General features: G+C 37.0%; 1 protein-coding gene across 1 annotated transcript in view; it reads right to left on the minus strand.

Moving 5' to 3' along the window:
• The window catches only part of KLHL32 (kelch like family member 32), a 79,398-nt gene extending 65,238 nt beyond the window's left edge, over positions 1 to 14,160 (minus strand). Inside the window, exons 1-3 of the mRNA XM_026726695.2 lie at positions 13,827 to 14,160; positions 5,671 to 5,760; positions 2,985 to 3,165 (exon numbers count right to left, since the gene is read on the minus strand). Coding sequence (XP_026582480.1) covers positions 2,985 to 3,165; positions 5,671 to 5,693 — 204 coding nt within the window. The 5' untranslated portion in view covers positions 5,694 to 5,760; positions 13,827 to 14,160. The remainder of the gene's footprint in view (positions 1 to 2,984; positions 3,166 to 5,670; positions 5,761 to 13,826) is intronic.
• Positions 14,161 to 21,909: the final 7,749 nt, after the last annotated feature.

Genomic DNA, 21,909 nt, shown 5'->3' on the forward strand with positions numbered 1-21,909 from the left:
TCTATCACTGCTACACCTGGAGGGGGCAACAGACTACAGTGGTATCTTCATCAAGGTGGCCCAAAAAGGCAGAGATGAGCTCCAACAGAGCTCCCAAACCTTAGGGCTTGAGGCCAACTGGCATCAATGAGCCCAACAAATGGGAAGAGAGGGGAAGATGATGAAGGCGGGTGACATCATGAAGTAGCATCCCCATCTTGGTTAGGCTATACAGGGCAGTCAAAAAGACAAGGAAGGGAAATAGGTGGAGGGACGGAGTTGAAGCAGAGGCAGTTCCCACAAGGCAAGAGAAATGAGCTGATTCCCTGAAAGCATCCCTTGCCTTGGGAAAACCATGGCTCAGGGCTCAGAGGGACCAAATTGGGAATGGTTTGGATTGGTGTGGGAGCTTTCAAGTAACAGGAGACATGCTCGCCATTTATAACTTTCCCAGCCAGCTTCTGATAAGCAAAGTCAATGGGAAAACAGGTAGGAAGTAGCATATTGCAACCACCTGATGTCCTCACCTAATAATCACACTGTCTGGAACTGCTTTGACAGTTCAACATGACGTTTAAGGTGGATTTTTTTGAAACAAAAAACTTAAATTGTACTTTTTTTTAAAAAAAATAACATTTTAAACTGACATTTAACACTTAACAAGTGTTTTGCTTAGCAATGGAAATTCCAGTCCTGATTAGGATCAAAAGCTAAAGACTACCTTGTGACTACCAAGTTCACCTTGTGCAATAATAAAACCATTCTGAAAATATCCAGCCAAATGAAATTATAGTGCATTGAAAATCAAGTAATTGAGCAGTTTCATTTTGATCAAACTGAAGCTTGCTAACCAGTCTGCAAAATGCAAGGAGAGTATATAGAATAATGGCAGTGTAGGCTGAGAATTAAAAGAGAATAAGTAACTAAGGTCAAGTCAGGTCTGCTCACAAAAGGATTTAGCTGATAGAAGATTAATCCTGCTATCTAGCCATACGGTAAATTACCCAGATTCAGGGACACCTCCTAGTACACACATATTTCAAAAAGATTGCAAATCCTAATAGGCTGCAATCTTGTCACAATCTTATGTCCTTCATTTTATCCAAAATCATTCAGATCACCACAAACAGAGAACATTCTTTTATGGCTCATGAATGCATCAAAGTGATTATTACTTATTTAATTCATGTTTTCTTTTTCACTCTCTCCTCCCCCTTTCTCTCCCTCCCCATATCTACCCTGTTTCTCCAACAATACGGCCTCCCCCAATAGGAAGTCCCAGCATGTTTTATAGGCATGAAATGAAATTAAGCCCCTCCCCCCAAATTAAGGCCTATATTAAAACAAGCAAAATGGGGGGGAATGGTAGGGGGGCTTGCCGTTAGGAAGTACTTTTGTTGCACATCCAGATATGGTGCTGCCTGTGTTGACCCCGATACGAAGTGACCCACCAATGCCAAGGTAAACATCCAAGCCGTCGCCGCCCATCCGAAGATGCAAGGGGGGGGGAATTAAGTCACCCCCGAAAAGACAGCCTAGCCATTTTTTCGGGGCTCAAAAAAAAATAAGAACCAGCCTTATTATATGAGAAACACGGTCTATCTATCTATCTATCTATCTATCTATCTATCTATCTATCTATCTATCTATCTATCTATATCAAATGCATCAAAAAGCAAACTTTAAACTCAATAACATTAATATTAATAATAATGATGATAATGATAATAATAATAGAAAATTGTGAAAAATAATATCATTGGACTAATCTGGTGTGATACAATTACGCAGTTAATTTGAAATGATCTCCAAGAGTTGAGCTGCATTTATTTATGAGCACAGAAAAATCTAGTTCAACTATACAGAAAGTCCTTAACTTACAACCTCAATTGTGACCAGTACTACAGTTACTAAATAAGATGGTTATTAAGTGAGTTATACTTAGTTTTATTACCTTTTTGTCACAATCATTAAGCAAATCACCATGGTCATTAATCACATTTGTCAGAAGTCTTTGGGAAAGTCATAACTGACACGCAAGTGACATTGTGACACTACAACTGTTGTAAACATATGCCGGTTGCCAAGCACCTGACTTTTGATCATGTGACCCAGGGTGTCAGCCTGTGCTCCATTCGAAATTCAAGAAAGAAATACTCAGACTCCAATGATTAGAGCAAAGTTTTTCCTTTTACTGAAATTCAAAGTGGAAGCTACAGGTAAAATTCTGAATCTAAAGAATTTGGCGCGCAGATCACATATACAAAGGGATGGAATTGTTCCCACCCCCCAAAGTCCAAAAGACTCTTCCAATTAAACATTCTGAATATGATCGTGTGGGCATCTTCAGGTGGTGATGAGGCCTCTGTCCGTTAACCTTGACATATTTTGATAAAACTTCGCAGCTGCGCAAAGGAAAGAAAAACTAGGCAAGGAAATAGAAACTTAAGAACAGGAATTTATACTCCCCCCCTCCTTCTCCTTTATAGCACAGGAATGTAACACCTCCAGCTTTCTTCCCCTCCAATCCCCCCCTCCCCCCGTTACTAATGACAGCCGAAAGATGGAGAGCAGTGAGAAAGAAGCATAGCCATAGAAAAGATGTAGAAGATATCTTGAAGGCTGACACAGGGACTCTGTGAAGGTACAAGGATTGGTCATAAGTCTCTTTTTTTCAGTGCCATCATAATTTTGAATGGTTTTAAATGAATGTCCATAAGTTGAGAACTATATGTACATATTTTCCATGTAGAAAGAGAGTCTTGTGCTAGTCTTCCCTTCCAAGGATTAGATGCACAGCACAGAATCTATATATGTACAATACATACACTCCCAGAAATGTGCACGACAATACTTTAAAAGTAAATTTTTCACACTGAAATGTTTGAGTGGATTATCACTACCATGTCCAAAATTTAAAAGAAAAAGGAATTTACATTTATCAGAATAATCTCGAAGAATACAATTACATAAAAACATAACTATACAAACATAAGTTAACTTACTCTGAAATAGTCACTGCATGCTGCTAGCACAGCCTTGTGAGCAGGGAATTTCTGTTCTTCAGCAATTAGAGTTATATCACAGAGTATCCCATCATTTCTTTGTTGATTCAGAGCTGCCAGGACTGTATCATTGTGAGAACTGGATTGGCAAAGTCTCTGACCAGTCAGCATATCTTGAATACTGCAAAAGAGGAAACAGTAATTAGGACCATAAGAATCAAAATAAAGTCTATGAAATATGTGCTTTAACTTATCTGATTTTTAATTACCACATATATAATCTATTTATATCTGTATATGTACAATATTTTTTCAGAGGAAAAAGTATCTGAGAATTCACTGTAAAGTGAAATTGGGCAGGAATTCAATATTATGGCTGGAGGCATTGTCAATCAGATGTTTTGATTGGATTTGATATTTCTGTCCACTTATCAAGCCCTTCCCAAGGGCCTAGAGTAGATGGTTTATTATTATTATTATTTATTATTATTATTATTATTATTATTATTATTATTATTATTATTATTACAGGTGAAATCACAGCTGCCACTTAATTATCTGGTGATGGCCTTTATATATATCAAATTCTTCCCAATAACCTAGGATGCCATAATTTATTGGTGCTATACAGGGTGGGATGCTACCAGTTCTGCTCGGCTCTGTAGAACTGGTAGCTCTAAAGAGCAGCAGTCACAGAACTGGGCCTGAGCTCTTACTTGATCTTTATTTCCTGCTTTTTCAACCTCAGCTGCTTTGCACAAAACATAAGTACTGACCCAGTAGTAACACTGGTTGAATCCCACCCCTGGTGCTATGTATGTGCGGATCCAAATATTGTGAGCTTTTGTAACTGACAGAGGGAAATTTTATCAATGCAGATTTTGCCATATAAAACTTTTTGGGATTTGGCACTGTGTTAATAACCACTGGGACCATCACAATCTGTTTATGCCATAATCTTTCAGCTTCATTTATTACTATCAATATTATTATTATTTCTGGCAATTAAAAATAAAGTATTTGTTTCTATTTCTGCACAGAATCAGCAGATATGTAATATTATAGTCTGTCAGAAATATTACTGTAGTCCATTACACAAAAATAGATCTCATTCTTCTACAGCAAATAATGCTATTCTAAACAGACACAGTATGCCCATACATAAATTATCATTCCCAGACTCACATTAATTGAACTGCCATTCTTATGTTGTGTAAGAATTGTACAATGGCAACCAATAGCATGTTTGTGAATAATTTCTGCTAATTTCGCTGAATATAAGTAATTAAATTATCATTGCCACTAAAGATGGTAATAGATACCATTCTTTCCAACATTCTGGAAATGTTCAACTTTATATAATGCACTTTTTGAGAGGGCAAAGTGGCAGTACTGAAGTACTGAAACATCTTACTAAATATAGCATTGGTTTCTTCAGATAATTTATGTATCACTACCAGTTCCTGTCAACACTTTTTGCTGCAACAAAAATAAACATACAACTAGAAAAACACTTCTTAACAAATCACAAAGAATAATGAACTACAGAATAAAGGGACAGTAATACTAGAAATGCATTTTGCATTTCTTAGGGTCAGCCATTTCTACCGTGTTCTGATACTGATATTCTTTGGCAATGTTAAGTCTATACCTGTGTCTCCCAGAATTCCCAGGCACTGTAGCCCTTGGGAATACTGGCTGGGATTTTGAAGGAGAAAAATGATGGAAGCAAAAAGTTAATCTGGGGACAGCTTGCCAACTTTAAAAATAATCATTACAAAGCATGTTTTTTCATGAACTGCAGCTCGGATAAAGTGAGCTAAAGTTCACAAAAGTTTTCATCTTTAAATAAAATGTGTTAGTGATAATTCAGCTGGAATTCTGGGTTTAAAGTCTCAATACAACTAAAGGAAAGACAAACAAATTAGGGAACACAACTCTATACCAAAATTAATTTTAGAATTTGCTTTTAAATGAAGTTGCTCTTTTGCCTACTGACTTATGTTAAATGTCAATGCAGTGAACCATAATATATATTTAAGCATAATCATAATTTATTAAAATTACATACCTAAAATGTCCCAAAAATTTAAATTCAAGACAATTTCCTGTGCTAAACCACTTGTTCTAGCATTTGGGGCACATATTTAGACCTCAAGAGGGGCAGAATTCAAAATTCACATCACCTTTTTACTATGCATAATTAGAATCATATATGTAATACATAAACAACACAAATAATCCAATCAGCTGGGGAAAATTTATTTGTATTACCGTAGTTGAATCAAATTGGGAGGAGCAAAAAAATCTTATAATTCTTTCTACTTTAGCTTATATATGTTTTTTTAAAAAAATAATTTTAAGGACTGATCTATGAGGATCACCACAATGCTATTCTCTTCCTTTTCTCTCTCCCTCCAGGATTTACAAGTTCTTATTTTAGGCTGGAATGCACAACATGTAAATGAGCTGACAAACCTGTAAAAAGAGCAAACATTTTTTGCATCAAGAGAAAAAAGTTATCATGAAAATTCAAGGGAGCCTATCACCATTACAGAAACAAACCTTTGTTGACAGGGTAATCTTGATGGGTTATGCTGCGTGCAGAGGTTGGTACTGTCATCCTTTGGGTAACATGAATACATATAAAATGAAAATTGGCTGAGGAAAATACTGTGAACTATACCTGAGGCACACTTCAGATGGCATCCTTCAGCTTTACTGTTTGGAATCCCTTGCTTCTTAATAATTTACAGAAATGCACTACACATTCCAACTGAAAAGAAAAAAAAATAGGGTTAGAATTAAGATGACTTTCTGTTCTCTCCCTTGCAGGGAATACTGCAAATCACTACAAAAAGTAATTAGGCTAAAATGCATGCTGAATAGTTAATGCTGGTATCAATGCCCAACAGGAGATACTATCTGCCAATATTTAGTATCAAGTTACAGGTATACTTTTTTGAATCTGCAAATTGAATATAAAAATTGTATGTAGAAAGTCGTTTATTTCCCAGTTGTCATATAGGGGTCAAGTAGCAAGCTAAAAGAATATGTTTTTGCAAGACAAAATCCTGGACTCTAAGAACTGTTTACTTCTCTTTAATTAAAATCCAAAAATCTAAACCTGTTCAGCACTATATACATATTTTGAGCCATATCTTAAATGCATCTTTTCTGCTGAAGCTCCCACAAACTACTTCAGACAATCCATTCTTGATTTCTTTCCGGGGCACAAAAAGTTGTGAGGCTTACACTACAACATTGAGTTTCATGACTGATTAAGAATATCTTACAAAGTAACAATACAAATATTATAGAAACGTTTAGCATTGTTTTAATTTCTACACCAAAAACCAGTCCCTTGAGTTTCATTAACTCCACGCCCATTCCACTTCATATCTTAACCCTGTTATTTCAGCATGAAAAGTTCAAGCAGCAGTGGAAATACAATTAAAGAGGTTTTTCATTGATTGATACTTGTATCCCATCTGCCAAGACAACAAGAATGTGAAATAGAAGCAGAGCAGGATGATGCAAGTTTACCACTAATTGTTCCCCCATGACTCTTACTAATCAAAGTACACATCTGCACATGTTATTTTAAAGGTTCACTTCATGTGAAGGTAATGCAATCTTATTTGTGCACATTCCAGAACACGTATCTTTCTACATCAAAGAAAATATCCTCTCTGGAAATTCCATGCACAGATTCCAGGCATAATTCAGCACTCATTTACTGCACGGTAAAAATATCTTTCAAAATCTATCCTATATCATCTTCTCCCTCATGATGAACACAATGAACATCACATATTTTGTTAACTCTATGAGAATTCAGAAAATACATGAAAATGTTTTTAATTGTTTTCTATCTTTTTCTTTCTATTCTTTTTTTTAATTTTCCTTTTCTCCCTTATATTTATGTATGTGTTGTTGGTCTATTTTAATTGTAAAATCAATAAAGTGTATTTAAAAAAACGAATGCAGAAAATACAAATGGTCCAGAATAGGATCACATTGCCATAAATGCAGGAGATACATTACAAAAACTGACTACAAAAACTGACTCCAATTTTTCTAGTACAACTCTTTAACAGGGCAAATTTACACATTTTATTGATGTTAATCTTTCAGTTCTCATATAGATGTAGCGCAATATATTGATGGGTTTACAAAGCCTCAAAAGTCTTTCATGTTAATAGCTGAACATGAAACAATATTTAGATATTTCAAGGAAAATGGTATTTGAAGAAAATAGATGACTCAAACTGAGTAGAAATCAAGCCATTTGTGGATAAGAAGACAAGAGCTAAGAGCACGGCTGATATTGTCTGGGCTAAGGAATTTAAACAGGGTCATACTTGGTAACTGGCAGGTTAAACCAGGCTAGTAGCAATAGCACTTAGACTTCCATACCGCTTCACAGTGTTTTACAGCCCTTACTAAGCAGTTTACAGAGTCAGCATATTCCCCCCAACAATCTGGGTCCTCATGTACCGATCTCAAAGGATGGAAAGCTGAGTCAACCTTGAGCTGGTGAGACTTGAACTGCCAAATTGCTGGCAGCCAGCAATCAGCAGAAGAAACCCGCAGTACCACATTCTAACTACTGCACCACCACGGCTCTTAGTAGGCTAACTCAAGAGTCCCAAAACAGAGAATGTTGCAAACAGTCAAAATCAAGAAAACGACATGGAAACTTAAGTGAAATATTCACTAGCTGGACTGAAGGAAACTTTATTTTAAATTTGGGTACACCATATGATAAGAGGTTCAGCAACTACTTAGCTGTTTTCAAAAAATAATCTGAATTTGTTAGATATATCTGAAGGATGACGTACAAATTTAATATAAGATCATAAACAATTTCAGAGGGCAAATTATACTACTGGCTTCATCATGGGGTAGTATTCAACTTTTGTATCCACCCTTATGAGTATAATGTATGCTGCTATTTGTATCACGCTTCAATATTTACTACAGGTGTAAATCCCTCTCTATTTGGAGTTGGCAAAAAGAAGAGCAATGTTGTTACTGAAGACTCACAGCAAAGGAAGAGATCATCCACTTTCCATGTAATCTATAGCTTCTCCAGATGGGGTTAGAAAAATTCCTGCTACAAACTATGGAAAATTTCTTGAACAAAGGCAGCCTTAAGTTAAATGGTTCAGAAGACTCACTTGAAACAGTATAAAGAAGCTTGTATGACCTTGATTTTTTTCTTCCACCAAACTGGTTGCCTGGAAACATGGCTACTCTATCCATTTATTCAATAATTTTATGGTTCTCCATCCATTACTCCAGAGCAGCTTTAGATTTTATTGGTTAGAATATTCTACTAAAATATTATACAAGAAAACAGAGACCAACCATTTCTCTCTGAAAACAAGCATTTTGTCCTACATGCTGGCTTTTTAAAAACCTGGGACATTTACAGAGATAATATTTTCAGGGTTACATTCTCATGTTTACTATTGGTAGCATCACTTGAACCAGCAATTATTGCCTTAATAAATGTAGCCATTGCTGAATAGGAAATTTGATTCCAGCTGCTTTGATCTATTGCACAGCAGTGAGCAACAATGACTTGGAAAGAGGATGCTGACTTGAAAAGCACATTCCACTCCAGGAAGAACATTATGACCAGATTAAAGCTACAATTCTACGAAATAACAGAAAAACCCGTGAAGCAATACATTAAAAAATCCAGAGTTTCAAAATCATTTAGAGCTACAGTATATTAAGACTATAAAAATATTTCTATTATTTGGGAAAGAAAAAATACATAATGTTAAAACATTGGTTTTATTATCCTTTTCTTGAATTATGCTATTCATTAAAGTAATACAGGGCAAAATAACAGGAAAAAAAATTAAGGAGGCTGGAACTAATATAATACTAAAATAAGTGCATTTTATTGTAAAGTGCACCAATCATATAGGCTAGATTCTTATGTCACAGTGTATAATGCTTGTCGTTTAATATTATCAGAATCCCTTCTGTTTATTCTGGTTTATATAGAAAGTATATGTTTACTGTTGCACATATCAGTAAAGAGTGTATCCACATTGATTCCATACGAAGCAGGCCATAATTGAAAATGTTTCAGAGGTAATAAGGATATTAACTGTACTTGCAAATGTTAGGAATTCCTATAAAACATGAGCAATTCCAGTATAATTTTCAGAAATACAGAAATATGTATAACAGATTACAGACACAAAGAGTTTTCAAATGTGGAAACCAAATTGGGTAGCAGGATCATTTCTATATTATTTTGTATATAATGCTAAATCAGAATTGAAACATTATTGTTCCATACCTTCCTAACTTTCAAGTAACAATTTTGATTATAAAAAATGGCCTTTGGAGAGAGCATTAGGGAATGTTAAAATTTGGTATCTACCTTTGTTCATTGGTAAATTAGATTAAAATATATATTGTTTATTACTGTTACACTGTGTGATTTTTAATCCTCTAATTTTTCGATATACACTATATTTAACAGTTAGAAAAAGAGCAACTAGAAATATTAATAAGGCTAAACTCAATCAATAATAAAATAAGCAACAGAAAGAATCAGTCAAAAATATGTGCTGCTTTCAGGCAGAAACACCAAATCATCACTTATGAACCTCTTGCTGATATCAGGGTCATGACATTACGATAAATTAGGATTAGGATATCTTATGGATAAGATATATTTAATTCCTATCCTTGCCAAATATATCTCTATAAAGACTAATTAGGGTAAAATTTAGAAAAGATAGTATCCAACCAATACTATTAGACTACTAATATGAACATATGAAAATATTTCCTATCAAGTCTTACTGGCTTTCTGTAATGAGAGAGGAAAATCAAGGTATGGCCCTCTCAATTCCTAGAATCCTCCTTCAGGATTCTTATTATCTTGACAGAAACCACTTCAAATCTTTTCCAAAATACTGTAGCCCAATTTAAAAAACCCAATTGCTTCATTTTTGTAAATAAAAGCAAAATAAATATCAAAACAAAAACAAAAAGGTTGAGGTTGTATTTCAGTACACAAAACAACTAAATACAGTAGAGCAGAAATTTGACCCAGGATTTTGGTCTGGCTTTAGCACTTAAAATTACTGCAAGTGATTCACTAAGAGGCAAAAGAAGCTCAACAGATTTGAATACCAATCATGGTGTTCTTTAGAGGCGGAATACCACAATGAGGCTGCAACACATTTTTTCAGTGACTCTAATCCTTGGAAGAGGACTGCTCCTAGATGATTATCATCTATTTTTCTCCAGGAATTTCTCATCAAATTGGAAATAGAATGAAAATGTGCTCTGCACTTGCTGGCATACTTAATGAAAGTATATATAATCATCATTGGAAGGAAGTACTGTACCTATCTTTCATTTTTGTTCCTTGTTCATTCCCTTCTGCATATTGCCAAGGTGTCATTCACATTAGAGGCTGATGGCTCTCAATGCAAAGCAAAACACAGTTTGGAAAGGTCAGATATTTCATTTACCTTGAAATGAACAGCTTCACTGGCAATGTATGGGTCCCATTAATTCCATATGGGTAAATAAGCAGGCTGACAGGAGTGAGTGAGTTGATTATATCCCTGCCCAAACACCTATGTGATTTCATATTGTCGTAGGGAAACTGGAAATGTATTATTCCATGACAGGCATGGAAACAAAAAGGTAGACAGCTAATAATAGGCCACTTTCTTTTATGAGTCTAGCAACAGGTAAATAGTCAGCCTTTCCAAACCAGTACTAGTCAGTAATCAATTTTCTGGATTTATTTACAAGATAACTTTTATCTAGAAATTACAACGATAAAGTGGCAAAGAATTGCTATCTTAACTCCTCTATCTCCTCAATAAGCTTAAACTGCATAAACAATAGACCCGAAGGAATACCAGATTTATAACTTCTGTTGGCTTAAAGACCTTGCCAAGAGTTTGTGAATCCTGTTGAGGATGAACCAGCTGTGAAAGTAAAGGGTCTGAGGCCCAAATTTTGGGGAGAGGTGCTTGGAATTGTAAGGAGTAAAATCCACAAGGCTCTAGGTACCCATTTTGCTCCTTAGCCTATATTTCCCAAAATAAAACAAGTGGTAGAAATGTTGGGTCAATTCTCCCCGAGGACAAAATCTGAAAATACCAAAGGGAATACCAAAAATACCAAAAGCAAAAGTTTATGCTAACTTGCCATAACCTCCATTCCTGTTATGTTTCTTTCACAAAACCCACATCTATTCCATAATGTTGGACCTTTATGCATCCACATCATTCCAAATTTCAAAATACCATACAACCATATTCCACTACTAGCTACTAACAAAAACTAAATATGATTTATGGAGAAGCAACAAGCAGCATTGAAATCAGGCATTTTGTGAAGAAAGCAAATGAACAGAAGATCCATAACAATCTTTTCAAATCAGGATAAATAAAAGAAAGGACTCCTTTATACACTGCTTGCTTAAGGCATGGAATTTACTATTCCAATGCCAAAGCTGAATAGCTTTAAAAGATTATTAGGCTTATCCATAGAGAATAAGTTATTAATAGCTACTAATCGTGATGGCCATACATTTTCTCCAGTACAACAGGGCTCTCAGGATAAAGGCTGATGAGCATTAATCCAGAGGAGTTCTTATTTGTCCCCCTTGTAATGTTTCCAGATGATATTTGGCTGGCTTACTTTAGAAACAGAATGTTGGATTAGACAGAATTTTAGCTGGATGCAAAACTGCCCTCCTTTGTCTATTTCTGTATATATTTACTTCTAGTATTTATACTTTCTGCCTGAAAAGCTTCCATAACTTACATGATAATAACAATTGGACCCAAGTCAAAGAACTGTTTAGGATTGCATAAGTGATTGTTAAATTTTCCAGCAGATTTTCTGCACTGCACTCTTCAAAAACAGAAGTGTAAACATTTTCCCCAACTCACTCATTTTTTGTAGAAAACTTTCATAATCTCCAGGAGATGACCGCTGTACAGTACAGTACTATAATGTATTGTATAAAAGCAGCAGCAGTAGTAAATCTCTATCTGGTGTCAGCAACCCAAGACCTAAAGCCCAGTTCTAGATCTGCAAGAAATGTTATCTCCCAACTTCCTACACCAAAGCTCGTTATAAATAAATACCACTCAAAACAAGAGAAGTTGTCAATATGTATTAACTTCCCAGAGACTTTGCACATATTAACAAAACCAAGCTCTATCGAATTAACTCTCTTGCTTCAATTCACAACACACTCAGACACAAATTAGCCAACTGCACTTTAGACTAATGTATTAATGTTTCCTCATCCAAGTACATCACAAATCAATCAATGTTCGAGGGAGAGGCAGGGGAAGCTTTAGGGGGAAAAATACAATAAAAGTTTTGAAAAGGGCAAATGGAAAAGAAAAAAGGGGGAAACTCCCACACTCATACAGATTTTAAGAACATGATCTGAAAGTACAGAATATCTGGATATGATCTGTGTTGGATATAAAAGAAGCAGCCCAAGAATTATATACAAGTGGGCCCAGAATCACACAAGGGGGGAAAGAACAAAGTAGTTTTTAAGAATAGGATACTTTATGGATTTGATTCCTCTCCATTTACAGCCAAATCAAGCCTGTTTTTCAAACTGGTTGGATGTAGCTAGTAGCTTAAGTTATCATATGGCTTTTTACATGAAAAACTCTAAAGCAGTGGTTCTCAGCCCCCTGGGGGTACACAAAGTCTTGAAGAAATGTTATGATTGAAATCTCGAGTTAAGTCTTGGTGGTCTATGGCCATGATCCTGTGGCCTCAAAAGGTCCATGTTACCGTAAAGAAAAGATTGAGAACCACCACTCTACAGTATCTGCATTTCCTACAGCATCTGCATTTCCAGATGGCAACGATGTGAAAGACATCTTGAACAAGGGCACCTCCTTTCCCCTCACTTGGCCTGAGACCACAAATCACACCTTAGATCTTCCTCAAAAGCAGCAAACCACAACTTCAAGTCCTGGCAATCCCAGCTTGTAAACCCTTCTCTTAATTCTCATTTCTCTTAATTCTCATTTCTCCAGAAATGCAAGGTGGGTTTTTTGTTTTTGTTTTTGGCTTCCTTTCGACCAGGAAGGTCAGGGGGAGATTGCTGACATGATGGAAACAGTCAGGGGCAAAATTTAACACTTGTATGGGGAAAGGTGCAGCCTGCAAGCGCATCTTGCTCCCCACTCAACTGGGCAAACCGCCCCACTCTTAAGGGGACAACTTCTCCAAAGCTCTAAGACTTGCCATTTGGTATTCGATGAACAAAAAGCAGCATTCATGCCAACTCAAGAGACACCCAAAGGGCCCCCATCCCGGACGTCCATCCCTAGACCACCATCCCCCTCGCCCCAACAACCCTTCCAAGAAATGCTGCAATGCCAAAAAAAATGGGAGGGGGGATCTGAATTCAGTTGTGAAACGAACTGAAGGGCTGAAGCAGGGCGACGTATCCCACAGGCTCCGTTGAAGGTTGCCCCGGCAACCGAGGCAAAACCTTCCGTTATTGGTTGAGGGGCAAGTTTGTCGATTTCCCCCCCTCCCCTCCCTCCGGCCCGCTTAATAATCAGGGAACTAAGTAGACTTTTCTCTTATGCGGCGGCGGGGCAATGACGGCGTTTGGGGGGCTGCGGCAGCCGCTCGGCCGCCAGGCCTCCTTTTATACGGAGCTCCTGCCTCCCTCTCCGCTCTGTGGGAAAGCCGTTCCTCCGTTTCCACGAGGCTGAAAAGGCGAGCTTCCCCCCCTCCTCCCCCCCCCACCCCCAGGGAAAAGTCTGTTCGTCGCTCCCGGTCGCCCAGCCTCACCTCTCCAAGAAGAGAGCAGCAAGACCGCTTGACAGCCTTCGCGTCCCGTGGCAAGCAGCCGGGCTCGTCCGGCCTTTCCTTCCGATCTCGGGGGGGCGAAAGGACCGAAGACAGCCGGGAAAAGGGGAGCTGCTTCTGCGGCTAAGCGGCGCTGAGTGCACACTGACCGACGGCTGTTAAATGCTGCTGCTGCAGAGGCAGGAGGAGGGAATAGATCCGCTCTCGCTCTCTTTCTCTCTTTTTTTTCCTTTCTCTCTGTCTCCCTCTCTCTCCCTCTCTCTTTTTTTTTCCTCTTTCCCTCCCTCCGCCTCCTCCTCCTCCTCCTAGTTGTATTGCTCCCCTTTTCTCCAATGCGCAGGAGCGGCGGCGGCAGCGGCGACAATGCATTGTTAGCAACCGCGAAAGCCGGAGGCGGCTTTGGACTAATTCACCTGCAGGAGGAGGAGTCTGGAGGAGGCCCGCTCGGAGCGCAAGAGAAACAACAGCGGATCAAACGGGAATTGCCTGGGCTGCTTGTCCGCTGGCGGGTTGGATTAAAGCCTCGCCGCAGGCGGATTCCGTTCCATAGGCCTGTTGCAGGATGGCTGGACCGAGACATTTTGATAGCGGAAGGTGAAAAGAAGCATAGTATTTCAGTCCCCCGCCGCACCCTTGTATTGAAATCTACCCGGCAGAAAGCAAATTCCCCCTTAGCGGTAGATGGTAACGGGTTTTTATTTATTCTTTGGAAGTATAATTTACCTTTTCTCCAGGAGATTCAATAGATAATCACACCTGCTACCTGATCTTCCTGGGACTTGGAAGCTTCAGATGAAAAGTCTTAGGTCTGTAGCAGGCTACAACAAGGAGTTGTGTCTGGCTTTTTTTGTTTTGTTTTTTTAAATAAAGCGATTTACAGAATCTGTAGGGAAAAAAAGTTTTTTAAAAATGATAACAAAGCATTTTCATATTGTTTAAATAAAACCATATAAATGGTCATATTGTCATCAAGAATCAAGTTTGATTTTTCTACTCTCCTTTTTAAAAAATCCCCATATTTAGCATTATTTTCTCCAATGTCCCAATGGTCCTTTTTCAAGAGGCAACTGGACTTCCTAGTTTTCCTTTGAAGATGTTTTGCTTCACATTTCAGAGCTGAAGAAGCTTCTTGGATGAGAAGAGAAAAAGTGAAACATCTTCAAAGAAAAACCAGAAAGTCCAGTTGCCTCTTGAAAAAGCACCTTTGGGACAACCTTGACCTGGATGACTGAGAATCTCCATAGGCACTTTTCTCCAATGGTTAGCAACCATTCTGTGATGACTGAAAGGTGTGTTTTCAAAAGGCACTTTTACTTTGTTTTTCTTGGAAGATGTTTCACTTCTCATCTAAGAAGCTGCTTCTTCAGTTGGATGAGAAGCAAAGTGTCTTCAAGGAAAAACAAAATCCAGTTGCCTTTTGAAAAAGAACCTTTGGGATATTTATGACCTGGATGACTGAGAATCTCCCTAGACACTCTGATAAAGCTGAACTAAGAATGACTGCCCTAAAATCACTTACTTTTGGTCACTAAGAGAATTCCCTGTGCTTCTTTGAGCATACAATAATGTGTGAACCCAACTATTATTTATAGCAAGGAGGCAGGGTTACGAATTAGGTGAGCTCAGCTCATTTAATCAGCCAGGAGTGTCTGCAAGGGAGGATGTGTATGAAAGCATAGTGTCCATGATCATTTTGCATTTGCCATCTTAACTTTTTCACCCAACGTGGTAATCAAACAGAATAAAATAAAGTATGGCCTAGTACAATGTACAAGTCAGCCACAACAGAGCAGTGTGTAATGATTCAGTAGAGGAAAGTGCTTCCTGGAGCAAGACTTGTCAGCAGCAAGCACTGCTTCCCCTTCATCTCCTGCTATCTTCAGATGCAGTTGAGATTGTGTTCTTGCCTATATTAAAGATTCCAAGAGCAGAGAATATATTAACTCAGAGCTGAAAATGTATTTGTGATGTTCTCTAAGTTACAAAAGAGAAGACTGATTTTAACCTCATCTTTCTCTCCCTCACTGTTTTGGTCTAGGTTTCAATAAGATTTTTTCCAATACAACTATTTTATCAGTTTTTAGATATGCGATAATGACCTCTTTTATTTATCTTTACAATATTTTAGCCTCCTACAAAACGATGCTTACAAACATTAAAAAACAATAAGCCGTAATAGAAAATAGACTGATTTCTATTGCTTGCTTATGGATAGTTTTAGAAAGTAACAGGTTGGTAAGCAGTTCTGCTAAAACAACCACTATCATCACTTTCAAAAAATACATAACTTTTGAAAAGGAAATAGTAAATAATCTGGTAGATTTCAACAGAGATCATAATCCACATTTCTATAATGTATTCATTTATCAGCTTGAGGTGATCAGGTCATGTTTTAGGATTCTATTCTAATACTTTACTTTTACATTTAGGGAGAGAATCCCTGGAGACAAACTTATATACAAAATAATATTTTTTCTGATTATAGGCCATCAAATAGGACAACAACTACAAGATAAAGAACATAAAATTCTGAAAGATTTAAGAAAAATTGGCATACTGTACAAATTATAGAACAGTTTTTAGCTGCGGTCAACAAAATGAAATCATTAGTGATAGGAGATCATTTGATATTGGGCAGGTTATAAAAATAGATTCCTCATAGCTGACATAAATATTGAAGATAGGACAGCACTGAAAATGAAGAAACAAATTTTGTATATTGAGTGTGTATTTCAGGTAGGCTGTAAAAAACAAAATGTTATACAAAATTTATTTAAATATATTCCCCATGTTTTATAGTCTGATTCACTACTTTTGAGACCTGATTCCGAAAGAACATTCTCCTAAGTTTGCTATAAGGATGTTTTCAAGAATGTTGAACATGCAGGGCAAATCACCCAGCCCATAAATCAATATCCAGCATTTCTGTGTTACCAGAGAACCTTGGTAGCAGCTAATAAGACCTCTTTTTAAATGTTCCAGGTCATTATGTTACTGATAACTTCATTTTTGAATGGAGTAGGATCAGGGGTGGGATGCTACCAGTTCTGTCCGGCTCTATAGAACCATAGCTCTGAAGAGCAGCGGACACAGAACTGATTCTGTGTTTGCTGCTGTTTGGCCCACTGTTTGCCCAGGCTCTTAACTGTCCTTTATTTCCTTTATTTGTGCGGCACAGCTAAGGTTGAAAAAGCAGGGGAAAAGAGGCTTTTCTAATGCTGCGCACCTGCTTGCAGCACTTTTCAGCTGTCTGGGAGGCACAGCCTACGATTAATTTACATGTGCACACAGCAAAACATAATCACCAAGCCAGTAGTAACACTGGGTGAATCCCATCCCTAAGTAGGATGCAAAATTCCTGCTTTTTCAATAAACACTTATAAAATGTGGGCATCTTTAAGAGGGACCTATTTCAAGTACTAAACAAGTACTATGGAGAGAACTGATACTTCCAAGGATTTATCCAGGGTAACTAATTTTGGATGCTAGGTTAATATGGGTTAATCTAAATTAGGCCTCCATTGAGAAGTAGGAAAATTATGAAAGGAATCTGTTGAAACCTCCTGAGTTGTCTGAGGCCTTTTTAAAATCAGCAGTTAAAGCTTACATTGTTTAACCCACCAATTAAAATGCTATTCCATCAATCTTTTTTTTTAATTTTATTTGGGTTTTCACAAAAAAAACATAATACAAATAAAACATCCTTTTTTTGAAAATAGCATGGTCCTGGGTTACACTTCTTCATACAGACACAAACTCAATTTCATGCTCACTTTTATGTTCTATTCCATATGTTATTACTGTTTTACATTTTCTACTCTCTTAATTTTTTCAATTTTATTTTAATTATCTCTATTCAAATCATTATATTTATACTTTTGTCTGTCCTGTTTCAATTTCATATTTTCTTTTCTCATTAAACAAATGTTCTCCTGTAGTTACTAATTGGAGTATTTTATATCTTTTAATTTTATCCATTCAACTCTTACTTAAGCTTCAATATATACCTTGAGGTTATAACATTCAATATAATACATAACTTCCAATGGAATTCTGCTTGGTACATTCTTAAAATACACACTATATTCTTTAAAAGTGATTATAAATATATGTAATTAAAACACTCGTTCCATTCCAATTCAGTTCTATCAATATTCATTAAAATCTTAACATCTTTAACATTTCTTTTCAATTAAACATCATACTTCCTTGGGAACATTTATAAGCTTTCTGTAATTAATTTTTTCCCCTATTTCTCTTCCCTTATATTTTATAAAGCATTAAATAATTAAAATGTTCCCATCCTTTCCTAATTCAATTCTCTCATTCGTTTTATTTCCTTTATTTATTAACAAACATTTCAGTAGATTACAATAACTATTTTATCCATCATTTTAATCATATATTGTTTCATATTTTCTAAAATTATTTCTATTTCTAATATAACAATACTGTCTTATGTACCTTTGCAGAATCCCTTTTTCAATTAAATTTTCACCCATTATCTCTAAATAGGCCGTTTCTCCATATCTTGTTTCTGCCCTTTATAACTTCTTTTCCTTTCCTTCTTCCCTCTCTTCTTCTCCCTCCCCTTTTTACCCCCTTGTCTCTCTACTTCTAATTCTCTCTTCTATATTCCCCTCTTCTGTTGCTTTCTAATATACTTATTTTTCACTCTATTCTTTTTCTTGGTTGTTTTTTCAAATCTTAAACTTTTCATTCTCTTTCCCCCCTTTCCTTTTTTTCCCCACATAAAATTACTTGTTCATTAAAGATGGCTTCTTCTTTGTCCCAATCTTCTTGTTCTGCAGGCATTTCTTGTTTCTCATAGTTCCAGATCTCCATTTCTAAGAATTGAAATATGAAGCCAAAAGAACCTCTCCCTTCTTGTGCATCTTCTTTGTACTTTTTAAGTTCCATTTTCAGTTCTTCTAAAAGTAGTGCCATTTTAAACACTTTTAAACAACCACCCGATTGATTTTAGTCATTCAAATGCAATAACCAAAAATTCAGAGATCACCAAATAATCCAAATACTCCCAAGCTGTTTCTTCATGCTTCTTTTTTCATTTTCTCTTCCTGGGGTTCTACTATTTTGTTGCCAAGTTTCAGTTAAAATGTATCTTTTAAAAGTCTTGAGGTTTTACTGTAAATTCCTTTTAATTCCAGGCAGTCTCCTCCCTTTTTTCCAGATCCTGCCCTTTTATTCTTTTTCTCTCCTTTCCTGCTTTTAAAAGCTTTTAAGTATCCAGAAATCTTTATTATCCCTGTGACATTTTATTTTCAGCTTAAATGCCTATTGATGTCAGAGTGGATCTTTTTTTTTTCAATTTCTTATTTAAATCTCTTAGCTGTCAGTATAGGGAAAGGGAGAGAAGAAGAAAAAAACCAAATCCTTTCCCTTTTCTCTCTCCTTTGCTGCTTCAAAGTCTTCTTTGGGAACAATGTTACTTTTTTTTTAGTTTAAATTCCTGGGTACCTTAGTTGTTGCTTTTGCAGTTTAACCCAGTCAACCAAAACTTTCTCTTCTTATCTTCCTCCTGCACATTCTTTTCCAGTCGAGTTCTTCTTTGAGGTGGCCATTTCTGACCACCACTGCAACCGCCTTCAGGAAAGGGAGTAATGGCCAGCTGAGGAGGAGAGATGCGGCTCTCCTCAACCCTGCTGGCAGTTTCCCCCCTCTTCACCAGCTCTACGGGGTGGCTTAGCCCTGAAACCAGCCGGCTCAGGGTGCTCCAGCGCCGAGCACGAACCGAAACCGCGCGCAATCGTGGTTTCGGTCTGTCCATGAAGAGGCTCAAACCGGAAGTCCCTATTCCAACAATCTTGAGATGCTGTGTAAGTCATAAACATTTGTCCAGCTGTTCCTTATTTCTAACCCTAGATTAGTTTATATCTAATCCTAGATTGCGTTAACAAAGGGATAGAATTAAGATCACATGAAGTATTAGTTCCGCTTTATCAAGCCTTAGTACAGCCGCACTTAGAATACTGTATCCAGTTTTGGTCACCATATTATTAAAGATGTAGAGACTGGAAAGGGCACAAAAAAAGAGCAACAACGGTGATTGGGGGTTGAGGGCTAAAACATACGAAGAACAGTTGCACGAATTGGCTTTGTTTAATCTAGTGAAAAGAACTGGGGTGACATGATGGCAGTGTTTTAATATTTGAGAGGCTGCGACAAAGAAGAGGAGGTCAACCTATTGTCCAAAGCACCTAAAAGCAAAACAAGAAGCAATGGATGAAAACTGATCAAGGACAGAAACGATCTAGAAGTAAGGAGAAAGTTCCTAAAAGTGGGAACAATTAACCAGTGGAATGGCTTGCCTTCAGAAGTTGTGGATGCTTCATTACTGAAAGCTTTTAAAAAGAGATTGGATAGCCACTTATCTGGAATGGTATAGGGTCTTATGCTTGAGCAGGGGGTTGGACTAGAACAGGGGTCCCCAATGTCCGGTCCATACACTGGCATTGGTCCACGGCATGCCAAAAATCAGAAACAAACAAATGAATCCCCATCCGCAGGATACAAAACCACACCCCTTCTGGTTCACAGAAAAACCTCTCTCCAAGGAACCGGTCCTTGGTGCCCAAAAAGTTGAAGGCTGCTGGGCTAGAAGACTTCCAATGTCCCTTTCAACTGTTATTCTATTAAGAAAATATGAGGATGTCTTACAAATGCTTGATAATGCATTTATAAAATGATGCTACTTCTTCCTAAGATTTTTTTAAATGATTAAGTCTTAAGTAATAGGGTTCAGAGCCCATTTATAATCACCTTTACTATGATCTTTATTTATTTTATTTGTTTGTCAAGCATGTATGAGAAAACAAGTATAAGTATGAACATAACATATAAACATATAAGTATAAACAGGTATAAGTATATACATAATAAATGAGTATGAATAAATGGATAAATGGGAACAGTAGGACAGGGATGGTAGGCACGCTGGTGCACTTATACACGCCACCTGACAGGCCTCTTAGGAATGAAGTGAGGTCCACGGTAGAGTTTTGCGGGGTTTGTGGATGTAACAGAGTCAGGTAGTGAGTTCCAGGCATTGACCACTCTCTTGCTAAAGTCATATTTTCTGCAATTGGGTTTGGAGCAGTTTACTTTGAGTTTGTATCTATTGGTTGCCTGTGTATTATTGCGGTTGAAGCTGAAGTAATCATTGACAGGTGGGATATTGTAGTAGACAATTTTGTGTACTAAGCTTAGGTCACACCATAGGCAGCGTAGTTCTAAGTTGTCTAGGTTCAATATTTCAAGCCTGGTGGCATAAGGTATTCTATTGTGAGTGGAGGAGTGGAATATTCTTCTCGTGAAATACCTCTGGACTCGCTCAATTGTATTAATGGATTCTAGGTGTGGATTCCAGGCAGATGAGCTGTATTCGAGAATTGGTCTGGCAAATCTTAAAGTTGATGCTCTCAACCAGCATAGGAGAGAGAGAAAATGCCAATTCTTTAAGGCCTGACACCACTGTCATCCAGCTATAAAAAGAATGCATTTATTGACTGTTGCTATATCTTTATGGCAAGTACTTAAAGATTGACACCTAGAGTTAAAAGGACAGCTTGCATTCCTTCATTCTTACAAATATGGAGCTCCTACTTGGAAACTGCAGAGTTTTTCAAATTTGTTCCCTTTCATTGATAAAATAAATTGTAGTGAATCAATAAAACACAAGCATAATAGATTCAGCACTTCTAATTTTCCTTGGAGAATTTGAAATAAGCATATATAACATTTTTTTCAGATTAATATCACCAATTAAAAATAATTGCATCCTAAATAATATAAGGACAAAACATTTGACTCTCATTCATACAACAGCTTTCAGAAACACACAGTTAAATAATAGGTGTATTCTTAATAATTTACTGCTAATGCTCCTTCTGATCAGCAATACTTAATATGTTTTATTTAATATGTAGTTTGATGCCTTAAATCCATGACTACAAAACACTGCTTAGAAAAAGCGCTGTTCTGGGGGAGGCTTTCCTTTTCCTTCTCTTGTTTCTTGATTTAATAGCCACATTACACTACAAACATT

Source organism: Pseudonaja textilis, chromosome 1 (assembly GCF_049901715.1).
Source record: "Pseudonaja textilis isolate UNSWEBS1 chromosome 1, rPseTex1.2, whole genome shotgun sequence".
In the NCBI taxonomy this organism is placed as follows: domain Eukaryota; kingdom Metazoa; phylum Chordata; class Lepidosauria; order Squamata; family Elapidae; genus Pseudonaja; species Pseudonaja textilis.